Genomic DNA, 17,154 nt, shown 5'->3' on the forward strand with positions numbered 1-17,154 from the left:
CAATGCTTCCCTATGCTATACCATACCTCTCTCTGCTTTACAATGCTTTCCTATGCTTTACCAGACCTCTCTGTGCTTTACAATGCTTCCCTATGCTTTACCAGACCTCTCTGTGCTTTACAATGCTTCCCTATGCTTTACCAGACCTCTCTGTGCTTTACAATGCTTCCCTATGCTTTACCAGACCTCTCTGTGCTTTACAATGCTTCCCTATGCTTTACCAGACCTCTCTGTGCTTTACAATGCTTCCCTATGCTTTACCACACCTCTGTGCGCTTTATGCACTTCACTAGCACTGCAAAATCAACAAGCATGAGTTTTTTGAACAACAGTGTGCTACTCTGTGAACAGTGTCACTATCCAGATTTCCCCTGTTAAACTTGCATTAGAGTGAAATCAGCCCTTCCTCGAGAAACGAACGCAGGCTTAAAGAACTGTGTGCTTTTCCTAATGCTCTGCAATCTTGGACACAAAGGAGGAATCAAAATAAGACTGACACCCAGTGGACAGCAACAGGAAGTTCAGATTATAAAGTCTCTCTTTTCTGGTGCAGTTTGTTACAAACTCGTTTCCTGCAGTTCTTGAGCACGTGAAATGCAAAATGACTCAGTCTCTGTACATAGTGTTCCCATTAAAAAAAACAAAAACGCATCAGTTTATTTTTAGCTGCAATGTCCAGCAATCATCGGTTTTATACCAAACTATGACTTCTTGACTTTGTAAGCCAGCACGTTCTCTCATAGCTGTCCATTCTGCACACCCTTCAAATACTCAGAGCTCCAGCTGCAGGCAAAACATGCTCCCAGTCTGCCGATATCTCTTCACCTCTGATTGCAGCTGGGTGAGGAATATCACTCGCAAAACATCGACAAAGTTAAAAATGGTACGCCTTCATTACATTTGGAAAAAAAATCACAAATATCATTGAAACGTGCTCCAAACATGCTTCTCAGTGGCATGCTTGGAAAGTTCCACTTGCTGATGCTCCCGTCTGCTAGACAGAGAAGCCCGTGTATTTCAGAGCATGCTCTCAGCCAGTGTCGTAGACTCAGAAGACACTGCTGGGGTGAAGTGATCTACTGGGTGCCAGTGCAAACAGATAACCTAAGAATAATTTACAGAAACAGAGAGCTTCCTTTAACCTACAGTAATACCAAATGTGTTATAATGGAAATACACGTGTAGCCAATGGAAGCAAACGGCAAAGAATGAAGGATTTTCATCTGCAATTACTTTAAGGGACCCTAAACTGCACTGCTGTTTGAGTTGCATCTATTAGGAATTGCAACACCATTGGCACCCTGTTGCTTAGCTTTGAATGTGATAAACACGTATTTTTAGTGCAAAATAAAACCGTAATGCAATAATAATGATGATCAATGCATGAATCTTTCCAGTGGAGATCTAATTACCTAAAAATGAGAAGGCGGGTGTTTTGCTAGACCGTGCTGGTTTAGCAGCTCTGTGAGTTTTGTGGTTTGCAGAGAACTGTGTGTTCTCAGGCACTTCCTCTGCATATTCAGTTGCAACACCGGATCAGGTTTCTGTTCAAACTGGCTGAGGTCACTGAGACGCATATTTGGAACATTCCACTAGTAAATACGGAAGAACTGGTCTAAGACTTTGAATTAAGACCAGCGACTTTGTACAGTCATGAAGTGCCTTTATCAGGGACCCGCAGAAAAGTCACGATTTTGAGTTTCTTTTCCAAGCTACTTAAAGCCAATCTTTGGTAAATATAATCACATTGTGTTTGCTCTATATAGAACCTTTTAAAGAGAAAGAGGAAAGCAATACTGAGTTTGTCTAGCCTAACACGCTTTTTTATAACAAAAGGAAACTATGTGCTTATGACAGAAATACAGCGATTCCTGGTGGTAAATCTCCCTCCCGACCCATGACTAAGCAGCGAGAACAGAGTACCTTGGATGGGTTGGCCTGATAGTTCTTTCCCAGGGTTCAAGGGAAGTCGGCCAGCTAGAAAGAGGGAGGAATTCTGGTACATTAACTCATCGACCCGGAAGGGAAACGACGTGGCGGCCACGGATTGGAGGGCCAGCCGCATTTGTTTACAAAAGGGATGGAGAAATGCAATCTGTTCCTTCGCTTTGTTTAAAGAAAGAACCCAGAACTTTTGTCTCTAATAGTTTATTATTATTAGTAGATGGCTAACACGTTCCAGTGCTGTCGCCAGAGGCCAGCACAAACCCGGACAGAACTCCACCTGTGTCACAATAAATAATTGTAGTCGTGCCACAAGCACTACAGCACGAACCCAGGACTGGGGACTGTGTCAGTATATTGTGATTGTAATGTGTTTGTGTTTATTATTTGGGACTGCAAACCCTTTCTTTTGAACAGTGCAATACACATTGCTGTGTATTGCCTGGGATTACTGTTTTGATCACCAGACCTGGATTACAAATTAAATCTATTTTCTGATTGGATTATCAGTCTTGCCTCTTCATTGCACACAGCATCACTGCTACACCTGTACCCAAATGCATGCCATTCTGCTCTGCTGCTCTGTCCAGTCCTGAGCGCCTGGGGGAACCATGGCCTCCTCTATTCAGAACAGAAAATAGGAGGCACTTTTTTACACAGAGAATTGAGTCTGGAACCAACTCCCCAGTAATGCTGTTGAAGCCGACACCCTGGGATCCTTCAAGAAGCTGCTTGATGAGATTCTGGGATCAATAAGCTACTAACAACCAAACGAGCAAGATGGGACGAATGGCCTCCTGTCTTTTGTAAACTTTCTTATGTTCTTATAGCCCTGACAGAAGCAGCTTGTTTGATTGTAGCTAATAAAATAATTCCAAAAACCTTTACAGTTGTGCATTTCTATTCGTTATATGGGTCTGAAAAGCGCAGCTCTGAAAGCAAACATCTTCACGCTGTATCATGTTTTGGGTCCTGTTCAAATCCCTATTGAAATGAATGGTGTGACACTCTCTATAATCGAGAACCTGCCTATTCTGGAAACCGGCAAATTTGTAAATCATATAATTTTTTCTATTCTGATAAATAAGTATGTTTTGTAAATACATCTGTCCTGTTGGTATGGCACATCTACAATAAAAAATAAATTAAAAAAAATTCCATTATGGAAAGTAATTGATAAAAATCCTTGAACTATGTGCTCTGTATATACAGTACTAGATTTTACAGCACTTATGTAATCCACCACACTGTGTAATCCAGCACAATTTTCTGGTCCCAAGCAATGCCAGATTAAACAGGTTTTAATGCAATAACAAAACACTTCATAACAGTTGCCTTATGTAATCACACAGACGACAGTACTGAGCAGTTTTGTAATAATGCTATTCTATACCATCACTCTCTCTTGGGTCAGTTCAAACCACACTGAAATCTCCGGGCCAGAACATAATGGGAGTCACTTATTAGCACTTCCGTAAAAGATATGCATTAAAGTAACTGGAGCTTTCAAAATCTTTGCTCTGCCATGCACATTACAGTCCTCAAACGTGCATTTCTGAAAGAAACGCATGGTTTAGCAAACACGCATTTTCGTTATAAAACGTGCCATCTGGTAGCACACTAGGAGAGAAATCTGTTTGCAAGCCGTGCTTTTGACTGCACTTCAGGATCGTTCCCATTTCCCCTTGGTTACGCTATGCCCTTTGTTCCCATGCTTATAATGCCTCTCAGGGCTTCGCAGTGCTTCACTATGTCTCAGCATGCTTGCACTGTGCTTTATTACACCTTTCCAGGCTTCGTACTCTTATAAGAGCACTCCTGATAAAGTCAACTCCACTTGTTGTCACCATTAATGCTCAGTCTCTCTGGAGTGACGTTAAAAGGGTTTGACTTTGTATTGGTGGCTGGAAATCTGTGAGACAGCGATACCTTACGCTACTGGCGAGAAATGCACAGCGTTTGCTGAATGCAGGCTTGGCACGGAGCTAGCTGGGTGTAATGTAATCCTGTCTATAAAATGAAGGAGCTGCCCTCTTCTAGGCACAGCGCTTGCTGGGTGTAATGCAATCTTGTCTGTATAAAATTAAGGGGCTACCCTTTCCTGGTAACACAGAAAGCTCTAAAAGTCAACTAGAAGCCACGGTAAGGCTCCTCAGAGTTCTTCCCTGAATACATGCTGCTGAGGTGTTATATTAACAGGTCCACCCCAAGTGAAGAACAAACGCACTTAACGCTGTGTGTCAAAACTGATACTGTAACCGAGTGCACTAACCCATTCGCACCCCCTTAGAATAGCATTACACAGAACATGTTGCCACAGTACCATTCTACCATTGCGACTCCCCTTCTGCATGCAAGGCCATTGTAATTACAACTGCTTGAAATACGCTCAGTAGCAAAAACGGCATGCTTTTATACGAGTTCATATAACAGAATGAATAAACTGCCGCGTCAGGAAGACACCGCGCACAGAAAACCAACGCATAAAACCCGTTTAATAAGCAGCACACTCCACTGCACAGAAAAAGCATTACTCTCCGTAGACGTTAAACATTTTAAATGATCGTGGATCACTTCTCAGCATTCCCTAGGGAGCATCCGCCAGAAGAAATACAAATTTTCACTCTCCTGGCAAGTGTTCCCAAGCAAAAGTTGACTAAAAAAAAAAAAAAAAAAAAAAAACCCTGGGTTATTTTACCTTTGATTTGTGTGAATAACAAATATCAAAACAACTGGGAAAATGCTGAAAAAAAAAAAAAAAACAGGAAACGGCAAAGGTAACGTGTTTCTAAACACTGCAAAGTGTTCTGGGACACTTTGACTGTTCTGTTGTGTATGAAAGTCTGGCAATGAGCCACACCCAACTTGAGCAGGAGAGATTAGCACCAGGAGGGTGGAGAGGACCTGTTCCCTTGCTATACCAGCCCCACCCCTACATGGCTTTCAGCACGTACTGCAGATCGCTTCTGCGAACTGGAGAGAAAAACAACGGAGAGTGACAGGACAGGCCCCCGAGCAGCTGCTGGGGGAGGGGGGGGGGCGTTCCTTCACAGCTGTGTCTGGGTTTGTTTTTATATCCAGAACTATTCCGCACTCAATAACATTGGATTTAGAAATACTAAAACTTTAATTCAACCACAAAAGTTTCGACTAGAAGTCTATTTTTTTTGGACCATATTCCCTTCAGAAAAAAAAGTGCTGAATAAAAAAAACAAGCAGTAACTGCACCAAAAACAGCTTTCCACGTTTATACAGTGTATTTATCCAGTTTGGTTTTTGTCTTTCATCACCATGCTTTCAGTTCTTTTTTATTTATAGAATAAGAAAACAGTCACAAAGTGTTTGGAGACAAAAAGGGAACAGAGATGGCTGCCAGAAGGCAGGAGAAGATTTCTCAGGGGATCACCTCTCCTTTTGTACCTGTGAAATGTTATTGGTCAGGTGTGCTGTACACGTACAATGATGTTTTTAAAGTCAGTGTGTGAAGAACGCCCGAGGCTCGGCACAGCCGATGGTGTCAAGTTACCAGCGATTTGACCAGGTAACAAAAACGGTGCAAACGATCTGTGGAATATCCTGCAGAGCTAGTGGAATCACGCGCCAGTCCTCGGTTTGTGGAAAGAGCTACAACAGATTAAACATTGCAAAGCTGTCGGCAGCAGACTGAAGAACATTTTTAAAAAGCATTTGCCAATCAGCATCCGAGAATGCAACAGACACCCCAAAAGCACAGCACAACTGTCACTCTGCTTAAGAAAACCCAGACCTGGGTGGCAGGCAGGGCTGTTCAAGTCAGAGCTGAGGAGTGCTTGCTTGAAGAGCTGTGAGGGGAAGGTCCCGAGGCACCTTCTGTGCCATGCTACCTAATTTCACCTGAATTGAAAAATACAATGAAAAAGGATTTCAGTGTACAGCGATATTCTAATAAATATCACACTGGGGGGGAAAAAAAACACACTACTGGCTGGCTGTGAGAGTATGCTTGTGTTTAAAGTTTATGTACAGCAGCAAGCAATGCATTGAGAACACTTCAATTCTCAAAAGCAAAATGTAACAAAAGGTAACACAGGTAAGGTAACACAGTATATGCTTTGACAAGTGTATTATTACAAAGCAAGGGATGCCGAACAGAAGCGTTTTCGCAAAGCACCATGGGAGGTATGTGTTCCTGGGTGACATTGGTGATGTAATCGACTCGTCGCTCTTACCAACCACACAGTGCGGGGAAGCAATCAAAAAGCAAGCTGAACGCTGGGGTATCGCGAAAAGTGTAGAGCACAAATCCAAGGAGGTTGTGATGAGGTTGTGTAATGCACCGTGGGGACGGGTCTAATTCCAGACACCACAGCACAAAAGGGACACTGTGGCCCTGACGAGGGTACAAAGAATCAGCCGCTAGGAACCAGGCGAGCTTAGATGAGCCAAATGGCCTCCCCTCATTTGTACATCTTCTTACAGTGAAAATGATCCTGCTGCCAGCCAAACATTCCAAGCAGCTCCGCCCTCTCTACTGAACTAAACAGCTCTCTGTTTCATTTAACGCAGTCTTGGCATGCATGTTCTTTAATAGCACTTCAATAACACACTGCTTGAATCCATTTTAATGCAAATTCTGTTGTTTTTCACATACTCTATTTTGTCCTTGCTCCTCGTTGCAGATTCCTTGAATACACACACACACACACACACACACACACACACACACACACGATTCTGCAGTCTCAGCCCTCAACAACAGTTTCAGTGGCAGGCTGCCCGAGCGTTTGTTTGTGAAGAAACTGCAGCAGTTTCATTTAACGCAGTCTTGGCATGCATGTTCTTTAATAGCACTTCAATAACACACTGCTTGAAGCTCAGGGTCAGATTACGCCATCAATCATTCTGGAGTCATTTCGTGGAATTTCTCTTTCGCATCCTGCTGCCAGCCAAACATTCCAAGCAGCTCCGCCCTCTCTACTGAACTAAACAGCTCTCTGCTCCACACAGCTCTGCCCTCTCTACTGAACTAAACAGCTCTCTGCTCCACACAGCTCTGCCCTCTCTACTGAACTAAACAGCTCTCTGCTCCACACAGCTCTGCCCTCTCTACTGAGCTAAACAGCTCTCTGCTCCACACAGCTCTGCCCTCTCTACTGAACTAAACAGCTCTCTGCTCCACACAGGAAAGCGGTTTGGTCCCAGACAAGCTCAAAGACAGGAAAGGAAGATTTTGAGGTCCTAGTTAAGCGGCCAGACAAAACCATTTTTATTACAGCAATAGAGACAGTGGTGTGATTTTGTATCATGGCAGAATTGATCAAAAGACCCAGTAATTAACCCAGCGTCTGCCGGGTGTTTTAAAGCTGACCCGCTCCCTCCTGGACCCTAGAGTTGGTACTGGTCAGAAAAGCCATGACAAAGGGACTGCAAGTATTCACAGCAGACTGGGGCATTCAGTATCTTTTGTTTATTCTTCAAAAAAAGAAAAAACTGATAAGTCACAAAGTGTTATTCTTTACAAAATACTAAAACATGAAACTGTAAATCCAACAGTTTAAAACAATTCTTTAAATTCACATTTTACAGACAGCTGTTAGGTGGTGTTTAACAGCAGGGAACAGCTCCAGCAGATCTTGGAGCACAGATGTAAACAGATATTAACATACTGTATTTACAGACAAGACTGCGTATGAACACTTACACTGTAGCCCCCTCTGGTGGTGAATCATCATACTGAAAAATCCCTTTCTGTTCATTTTTTTTTTTTTTTTTTTTTTATATCTAGGTTAAGTTTCCAAACTCAGTAGACAGGTAGCACAGATACAAAAAAATGAAAACGGTGTATATTCTCTAAAACACCAGAGAGCTATTCGAAATTTCAGGGCATAATTAACAATTGGTACAGCGCAACATTTAATAAAATTGAAAGAAATCACAATGAAAGCAAACGCCAGATTGCAGAAGCTAATAAAGGAGAGCGGTGGCTCCAGTGAACCCAGGCGCTGCTGTGTGTTGACGGCTCTGTATCACAAACACGATGCCAAACCTCCGGCAGATGCTTTGGAGGGACATCCTGTTGAACCCCTGGCATTTTCATACAAGAGCAATGGGTGCTTACCCTGAAGTCCTGGCTAAAAGTCATGCACATAAAAAAGTCGATAAAAACACCATTAAAATCATAACAAACAAACGCAGCTGTGGTCGAGTTACAGCCAAGGTAAGGTCATGTGTCCTGGAACTCATTATAAAAGAGGAACATACCAACACAAGAACCAGGCTGTCCTCAGAGTTCTTTGGTCCCTAACGCCCCGTGTCCTTGGAGCTCTGCTGCGGACATGCCCAGCACTGCAGAGCAGGGGTAATGTCTGTGCTTTCTAATCGCAGGGCGGCAGCACTCCTGCAGGGATGGGGCTTCAGTAGATAGCCTCGTCCATGTTATCATCACTGTCTCCTCCAAACTCCTCCCCGTTATCGAAGTAGGACATGATGTAGTCCGTCTCCTGGAGACAAAGAAAGAGATTAAGATGCCACCTAGCCAGTCTCCAAAGGCCTCTAATTGGTTACTGTAAAAAGGGGGGAGCGACTTATACACTGGTGTGACCTATAGGCCTTTTCCCTGAAATTGTTGTTCCAAAAAGGGGGAGGCGACTTAAACACCAGTGTGACTTATACACGGGTTCTTACGGTACCTTATTATTTAAATATTATCACTGTTGAAAGAGATTTGTTTTTGTCGTGTTCAGGTAATAGCGATGATAGAGTTGAAGATTTGATGCTAGCACCACATCAGATCATCAGATCAGTTATTAGATATCCACGGGAATAACAAAGCTTTGGAATTCATACGCCACTATTTTCAAGAAACACGGTTTTAAAGCGAAAGCCTTTATAAGCGGGGCTTCTCCCCCCCCGGGGGGCCCCCTCACCTCCTCAAACTCCTCCTCGTCGTACTCCTCCTCGTTCTCCTGCTCTTCATCCTCCTGCTTCTTCTTCTTCGTCTTCTCCTCCTCGTCCTCTTCCTCTGAGCTCTCCTCCTCCTTCTTCTCCAGCGTCTGAGTCCGACCAAGAAAGAAAACGATAAAGACACGCAAAAGCCAGACACTTGTGAGAATTGGCATCTCGGCGCGTTGAATTTAATGGAAAGGTGCGAGTCCACCTTGGCACAGAGAGGTGCATCTGATGATTTAATAATACTGATGTCAGCGTTTTTAACTCAGCTAAGACAACGTGATTTTGTGTGGCCACAGCAGCCCCCTCAGGACCCCGTTCTTAATCACCCTTTACCTTTAGCTTGCATTCTGATCATCGTGGCGTGATAGATCCACTCCTGCGGTATAAATATTAATGTACGTGTGTCTGCTGGACTTGTATTAACGGTATCCTGTCATTTACAGCTTTCTGTAAGGAAGCAGAAAGGATCTCACCTCCAGTTTGCGGATGATCTCCTCCTTGTCAACGCGAGCCTGCTGCTTGCGTCTGGGGACATCAACTAGAGCCTCTGCAAAACACAGGAGGAATCCGTTAGCAAATCAACTAGAGCCTCTGCAAAACACAGGAGGAATCCGTTAGCAAATCGACTAGAGCCTCTGCAAAACACAGGAGGAATCCGTTAGCACACCAACTAGAGCCTCTGCAAAACACAGGAGGAATCCGTTAGCAAATCAACTAGAGCCTCTGCAAAACACAGGAGGAATCCGTTAGCAAATCGACTAGAGCCTCTGCAAAACACAGGAGGAATCCGTTAGCAAATCAACTAGAGCCTCTGCAAAACACAGGAGGAATCCGTTAGCACACCAACTAGAGCCTCTGCAAAACACAGGAGGAATCCGTTAGCACACCAACTAGAGCCTCTGCAAAACACAGGAGGAATCCGTTAGCAAATCAACTAGAGCCTCTGCAAAACACAGGAGGAATCCGTTAGCAAATCAACTAGAGCCTCTGCAAAACACAGGAGGAATCCGTTAGCAAATCGACTAGAGCCTCTGCAAAACACAGGAGGAATCCGTTAGCAAATCAACTAGAGCCTCTGCAAAACACAGGAGGAATCCGTTAGCAAATCAACTAGAGCCTCTGCAAAGACCGCTAACCTCTCAAAGGTGAATTTCTTCCCATCCAATCAGACAGCAAGCTCTGTCGTAGAGAGGCAAGTACGTGTCTTATGCTGGTGTCAGTATTATTAACTAGGGGGGCGCCGCATTACAGACCCTCAATACTTACTCTCCTTGAGGGGCTTTCTCACCCGAATTCTCAACTCCCTGGGCAGCCTTCTCCAATCTGAAATAACGAAAAACAAATCTTTCATTTAAACAGGTATGACCAACTGAGAACAGATTCAATCAATCAATCAATCAATCAATCCCTTTATTTACCAGACAAAACAGACGCTCCAACTGCAGGAAAGGTAACAGCCAAAGAACTGCAGTCAATGTTGTGTAACAACACAGTGCAAACCTACAATAATTCAATCAGATCCCTCAAACAAGTAAAAACCAAAAAAGTCTAGTCACTATAGAGTTGGCAATTCTAAAATGAAGAATGTTAGCAGAAACTAATGTTGCAAAATAAAGGTGTTCAGGGTTCTCCCCAGGAATTCTGTACAGCCGGGTGGCAGAGCATTACAGCGTGAGCACTTGCAACGCAAAAACAGAACTGCCTTACCTTAAATATACAATAAGAGAAAGAATGATAATCATAGTAATGAATAACAAGCCACCCTAATTCATACCCAGGGTGCACTGCTCCATTCACCCCCTGATCCACAGCGATCTTGTTTGTGTTTCTTGCTTGCACGTCACACAACCCAATTCCTTGCTGCAAAAAAAGCCATTTCTACTGTTTTCCCCAGAAAAGTTGCTCTTGGCTATAACCAGGCTGCCCTTTTCCATTTTCTACTTTTTCATTTTCCTCGTCCATTTCGGTTCTCTAATTTCCACGTTCGTTCTCACTGTTTTTGCTTAGAGAATAATATTTTTTTCAGCTTAAAAAAAAAAAACAGAACCTGCTTAAAAAAAGAGACAGCAACACAGCTGTCACGTGGGTCCAAGCTGTTGTTTTTTTTTTCAGCCAGCCCGTACAAGTGATCTAGCCTGCTAGCAGCGCAATCAATCCTTACGGTTAAAGGCACAGTAGCATCTGCGAGACGGGCGGATCGGGGCTGCTCAGCTGGGTGGCGGCTGTCACTCAGCCAGGCAGCCCGCCCAGCTGAAACAGCCTGGGGAGAACCCTGGTGTTGCTGCTATGCGCCGTCCTTGTATTTGTCCTTGTAAAGAAACTGAACAGTACGGGAATATCATCAAATTGTCTAATAATAAAGGAAACGCTGTAAAAACCGTGTACCCCTGGCTCTTAGTGCTTCTGCACTATTTAGTACTGGGTTGTTTTATTTGGCATGGATTCATAAACCTCTTGTACTATTAAGCACTGTGTTCTGTTCCAGATCACATGTATAACAGCATTGCCCGTTTCCTAATAAAGTGACCACACTTGCTTTACAAATGAAATTATTCAAACGTACCTGGATTCCATTCAATGGTATTGTCGGTGGGCTCTGAACTCTGGTACTTGTCTGAATAACGTTCCACATCTGAAGTTCAAACAAAGAGGTTTAAACATTTCAACAGTAAACAAACACGGAATGCTTGAAATAATGAAATAAATGCAAACGTAGACTATAAAGCCGGCTGCTTTTTCATTACACAAAAGGTTGATAATCTGTTAGATTTACAGCCTCAGTTATCACAGAGATTAAAGAGGGAAGCAGATCATTGCATTTAAGTGTTAGCGCTAATAAGAGGCTGGGTTTAAAAACCTTGGCTAGCATTGAATCGTTCCGCCCCAGGCCTGTCATTATACTGTATTGACCTTTCTTTGGGGCTGCAGGTTTGACAAAGTAGGGCAGGTTCTTCATGGCTCCGCGCAGCTCCTGCTTCAGTGCCAGCATGTACTCAGCCTCCTCTCCTGGCTGCAGCGGCACTGGCTTGAACTCTATGGGCTGCAGAGAAGGACACAGACAGTTATTAACGCTCTCTGCACATCACAGCCTGCTGAGCAAAAGCTGCAGTATTCCACGATCAAGACACAGTAAAAAATAGAGGGCGGCCCGTATCAGACATCACAGGGATAACTGCTAAATGTCTCTCTATTGATCTATAACGATCTGCCCTCTTGTTCTCCTCTCTCTCTGCTGAATTTCTAGTAATTTCTTGGGTTAACTTTATCTAGACCATTTGCGATTGTAAAGACCGATCAAGTTGAGAGCGGTCTGGCGCATCGGGACTATGCCTCTTAGTGTGTGAGCATTCCATCGCTCCATTGCCTTGCACGCCTCTTGGTGTGGCTGAACCCTCGCTCCACAAACAGAACACAAACAAGTCACTTACTGGGAACAGTGGGGTGGGTTGCAGGGTGGGTGGAGGAAGGACATCCCCCTTTCCAATCCCTAGAGCCTCGATGTTGAAGGTCACCTGACCCCTGCCTCTGCCTCTTCCTCTCCCAGCCATTGCTCCTCTAGGCGAGTGCCAACATAGCAGAGATCTGGAGAAGGAATCGACAGCTTGGCAAGTTTTTGTGCAAGGTTATAGTTTGACAAGGCACTGTCACCAACCAGCTTTCTAACGGAAGACAAACTAGATGACAATAACGAATGCATTCAGCCCACTTTCAAAAGCAATACATGTGAGCTCTCTACAAACGCTCTAAATACAAGTAAAACGCGCATGTGCATAATACAATACTGTGCATTGAGATTGTAATGGGGCTCCCCTAGTGCAACAGGGCATTTAACTGAGCAATGAATGTTTCACTGAAGCGTGTGTAATAAAAGCAGTGGCGATCAATATAAACTGCAGCTCTAAAAGTTTGCCTGTTAAATCAGCATCCACGCAAACTTCTCTATTTTATCACACAGCCCATGATTACTCTGAACGGCGCTCCAGTACACTGCAGCCTCACACCTCGCGTACGCTATACACCACGAGCACAGGCGTGTCTGCAGTTGTACAGAAAGCGTTGGAGAAGAGTCTACACGTTTCTCTTCATGCTTCTGAATAAGGTACTGTCACTGCATCAACATTCGTCCATTATTACCTGTTCCATTGGGAAACTGGTTGCTGTGTGGACCTCCAGAATGTGGACTGGCATTCTTCTGCAGTGATTAGAAGGCGTTTGTGTGTGTGTGAGTTAAACAGCTTGATATTTAAATTAGCCATGTGCTGACACTTGTAAGTAATGAAATGGCTGATTTTCCTATTACAGTACTGGTACTTTATTAGTAGAGAAAGAAGTGTAATAGCTTTGCCTACTAATACATGTGGATTGAGGGATGATTTGATCTATTTATGTATTTATTTATATAGCGCTTTTCATACAAAAGCACTGTACAGTACATTAAAAAAAAGCATTAGCATTTACACAATACCTTTGTATAAAGGTCCCCATGCATTTCACACTCATATTAAATTGCATATTTAAAAAACAGTATGTATATATATATATATATATATATATATATATATATATTATATATATATATATATATATATATATTAAAAAGCAGAAATTTACAAATAGGTACATTAAAACCCTCCAAGATAAGAAAGCCGTTTTATAAGAGTATGTTTTCAGTCGACTTACAAACTGTAACGTTCCCAGCCTCCCTGACGAAAGAAGGGAGGGCGTTTCATAATTTAGGGGCTCTGCATGTAAAAAAGCCCTCCCTCCTCCCGTGTTGCTTTTGCTGACCCTCGGAATAACCAGCAGCCCTGCATCCTGTGATCTCAGAGTGCGGTTTGGAAGATACGGGGTCAGTAACTCCTGCAAATAACGGTTCTACTTTTTTAGGGCTCTGTAGGTTAAAATCTTAAACTCTATTCTGCACAGTGAGCCAGTGTAAGGAGGTTAAAAGAGGGGTAATAGGAGGACTGTAAAGATTTTGAATAAATTCAGCCCCTCCTAGTTAGTCAAGCTACATCCCACTGTGATAAACCACGCCCACCTTCATCAGAGCATTCTACAGCCCCAGGGATTACCCTGAATTGCACCAACAGCCTGATTCTCTGGTAATGCTGCAGTAACCATGGATACATGGCTGGTGTAATCCAGGAGAGGTCCCCACTGTGTAAAATGAAATCTGTTTCTGATCCTGGAAAGAAATGCATTCGTTTGCAGCAGTGCTTCCCAACCCTGATGCTGGGGGACCCCCTGTGTGTCTGCTGGTTTTCATTCCAACTGACCGCTCAGTTACTTAACTAGACCCTTAACTCAACTGATAATTTGCTTAATTAGCTCTGTTTTAATTGTTTTCAGCTCTTAAACAGCTGCAGAGTTCAAGTAACTTATAAAATGCTACAGCTAACTTGAAATCTGCAACTGTATTGCAGACTACAAAAAGGAGTAAATCGAATAAAAAATGCTTCATTTCTCAGTACATCCATACAAAGGCAATCAGCCAGTAGTTTATTTCACTTCGATACACTTTATTTCCTATCGAGCGTGTAAATGATGTTATTGAAGTTTTGGAGGACCTCCTGAAAGGATTCGACAGCAATTCTGCACATTTTCAATGTTATAACACAGCACTACTTTTAAATTGTATTACTGTAAAACGATCTAACTAAATTACAAATTTTAATCGAATAATTTACTGCAAAATAGGGAGATGAAATCGATGCTTTGTTCAACCACTTGTTTCAAAATGTTTGCAGAATACTTCAAAACGTCACTGTTTCACATGCATGTTTTTTTGGAACACCGAGGATGCATTTGGACTTTCATAAATAACATTAGGTGGTCCAAGATTAGTGATAATCGCGGTCTGTGAAACCATCCCAACACATTCAGACTCTGCAAATGCGATTGTGGTCAGCAAGCGCCGAATCAGAAACGTGTCGTGAAGACACAAACGAGGGTGCCTATTTCCTTGCAACTCCTGTTTAAAATAGCAGCCGAGACTTCCCTTTATTTGACTGCATGAAACTCGGAATATTAACTTTAGTAAAGCTGCAGTGGTCTGCGTTTGTTTTACTGGCAAAGAAAACCTTCAGGTTCGTGTTCGTATTTCGTTTACCTTTCCTCCGGGTCACTACAGGGCAACGCTGTGACGGTGTTCTGTTGATAGTCATCCTGCCTGAAACAAACCTTCCGCCGCAGTCTGTTCCAGGTTCAGGCTGAGAATAACTGAGGTGGCACCGCTGTTTCAAATTCTGAGTAATATGAACAAAGGGAAGCAATATTTACACGAGCTATTATGCATAAGAACATAAGAAAGTTTACAAACGAGAGGAGGCCATTGGGCCCGTCTTGCTCGTTTGCTTGTCAGTAGCTTATTGATCCCAGAATCTCATCAAGCAGCTTCTTGAAGGATCCCAGGGTGCCAGCTTCAACAACATTACTGGATATTACATTACTGATACTGTATCAGTTATTCAACTATGGCACTTCGTGAAGAGGTGCGGTGTGAAGCTGAACCATTTATAAAACAGCGACATCAGTAGAGAATCTGTTTGGTAGAATGGTTTTTTTTTTGTTTGTTTGTTTGTTTTTTTTTTTTTTTTTTAAGTGTAAGACCTTTTGGAGACTTCGTGTGGGTTTAAAAAATCGAGATCATTCCAGATACAACAAGATGGCTTTAATCAGAGTCCAACGCAACATTAATGTGAGCACACACTGCAAGACCCGCTTTCCTACCGAAGGCAGAACTGCGCTACTGCTAGAACATTACCTCCAGGAAACACTTGATCACAAACCCTTCCTGTTATCCAACTTTTTCCTTAAAATGTACAAACAAATTAGGCGTTATGATCAGGAGGTGATCGCGTAATCAGGAACAAAAAAAGGGTTTCCATTAGAATCCATTAGGAGGCTGTGTGGTCCAGTGGTTAAAGAAACAGGCTTGTAACCAGGAGGTTCAAATCCCAGCTCAACCACTGACTCGCTGTGTGACCCCGAGCAAGTCACTGAACCTCCTTGTGCTGCGTCTTTGGGGTGAGACGTTGTTGTAAGTGACTCCGCAGCTGATGCATGGTTCACACACCCTAGTCTCGTATCTTGTAAAGCGCTTTGTGATGGTGGTCCACTATGGAAGGCGCTATATAAAGATTTTGTTTTATTCCATTTCTAATGAGAAAGCTGTCGGACGTGCAGCATAAGGAGAAAGAGCCCGAGGCTGTGGTTGCTGTACTATGAATGACACATAGACAACCCTGCCTTGAGTATACATGCAATTAGCTGTGATTACTCTGGATTGACTAATGTGGACCACCCAGGGGAGCCTGGTTCATTTAGTGGAGTTGACTAATGTTTTAGTGTCAGACTAGATATCTACTAAACTATCTTAATCCTTTACCAGGTGAAGCTGCCTCTATTGTTTCTGAGATAAAACGACTAGAGACCTGTGCTTGACGTCTTCTGATGTTGTCGGACAGGGTCGGACTGGAATGGGAAAATTGGACCTGGTCCGACATAGGACCGCAAAGGGTTAATACAATATTTGTGTAATGGAAATATGACCCACTTAGAATGATAATGTCTTTAAACAAATGAAAATCACACAATACTGTACATTAAAAATACATTTCACTGTAATAATTCCAAACTATGAAAAGACCTAGTTTAGCATATTTTATGCCATGGATTGTTATGGCAGTCTGCTGCACCTCACATTCCTCACAATGTTCACGCAACATGACCTTCGACAATACAAAACCCATTTGCAATCTCTGGATTGAAAGCTGTTTATTAAAATCTCATAACCCTCTCTTGAAAGGTGCAATTTGCCTTGTTAGGCTTCAAAATGCGTGGGCTTTCATTGCAGCAGCATGCTAGTGTCACCGTGGGAACGCTACTGCTGGAATCCAGCTATGCTGTTTCTATAGAAACTGACATTCACTGTTCCATTAGAGCCTGCAGTTACTAAATTGGTATTTATGCCAGCTGAGAATTGATTTTTTTTTTCTTCTTTTGTACAAAAATATACATCCAGACGGTCTCTCACTTTCTGTGCCCGTTACAGCAAAGTGAAATAGTGTTTAGATGCACAGTCCATTTTATAATTAACAGCTTATTTTGAAATTAAGGAGCCTGATTTGAAATGAAATATCGTTTATATACATTTGACGTTTATCCAGTCAAAATGCCTTAACAATCTTAGGCAACTGGTCTGAGCCTACTTAAAGAAAAAAACAGGCTAAATAGTTACAATTTGATGGTCAAAATTTGACACCTTTTATTAAATTC

General features: G+C 42.8%; 1 protein-coding gene across 2 annotated transcripts; it reads right to left on the reverse strand.

Annotated features, from left to right (window-relative positions):
• Positions 1 to 7,375: 7,375 nt before the first annotated feature.
• Positions 7,376 to 15,056, reverse strand: polr3glb (RNA polymerase III subunit GL b). Of its 2 annotated transcripts, XM_041243138.1 has the most exons (9): positions 14,987 to 15,056; positions 13,009 to 13,066; positions 12,303 to 12,456; positions 11,785 to 11,914; positions 11,438 to 11,506; positions 10,141 to 10,197; positions 9,348 to 9,421; positions 8,850 to 8,975; positions 7,376 to 8,423 (listed from the first exon to the last, which is right to left on the reverse strand). In XM_041243138.1, exons 1-9 carry the CDS (start codon positions 15,039 to 15,041, stop codon positions 8,337 to 8,339), a joined length of 810 nt encoding a protein of 269 aa, XP_041099072.1. In that variant the 5' UTR covers positions 15,042 to 15,056; the 3' UTR covers positions 7,376 to 8,336. The 2 variants fall into 2 exon arrangements, with proteins under 2 accessions (XP_041099072.1, XP_041099074.1); XM_041243140.1 differs by lacking the exon at positions 13,009 to 13,066 and having other exon boundaries at positions 14,987 to 15,047.
• Positions 15,057 to 17,154: the final 2,098 nt, after the last annotated feature.

Source organism: Polyodon spathula, unplaced genomic scaffold, assembly GCF_017654505.1.
Source record: "Polyodon spathula isolate WHYD16114869_AA unplaced genomic scaffold, ASM1765450v1 scaffolds_1585, whole genome shotgun sequence".
Lineage (NCBI taxonomy): Eukaryota > Metazoa > Chordata > Actinopteri > Acipenseriformes > Polyodontidae > Polyodon > Polyodon spathula.

Excerpts from the sequence above, each read along its gene's own strand:
- polr3glb (XM_041243138.1), bottom strand. The coding sequence starts at position 15,041 with ATGACTATCAACAGAACACCGTCACAGCGTTGCCCTGTAGTGACCCGG. Across the intron at positions 12,457-13,008 it reads CCAGTTTCCCAATGGAACAG|ATCTCTGCTATGTTGGCACT; the intron begins GTAATAATGGAC and ends TTCCTTCTCCAG. Across the intron at positions 9,422-10,140 it reads GAGAAAGCCCCTCAAGGAGA|AGGCTCTAGTTGATGTCCCC; the intron begins GTAAGTATTGAG and ends TGTGTTTTGCAG.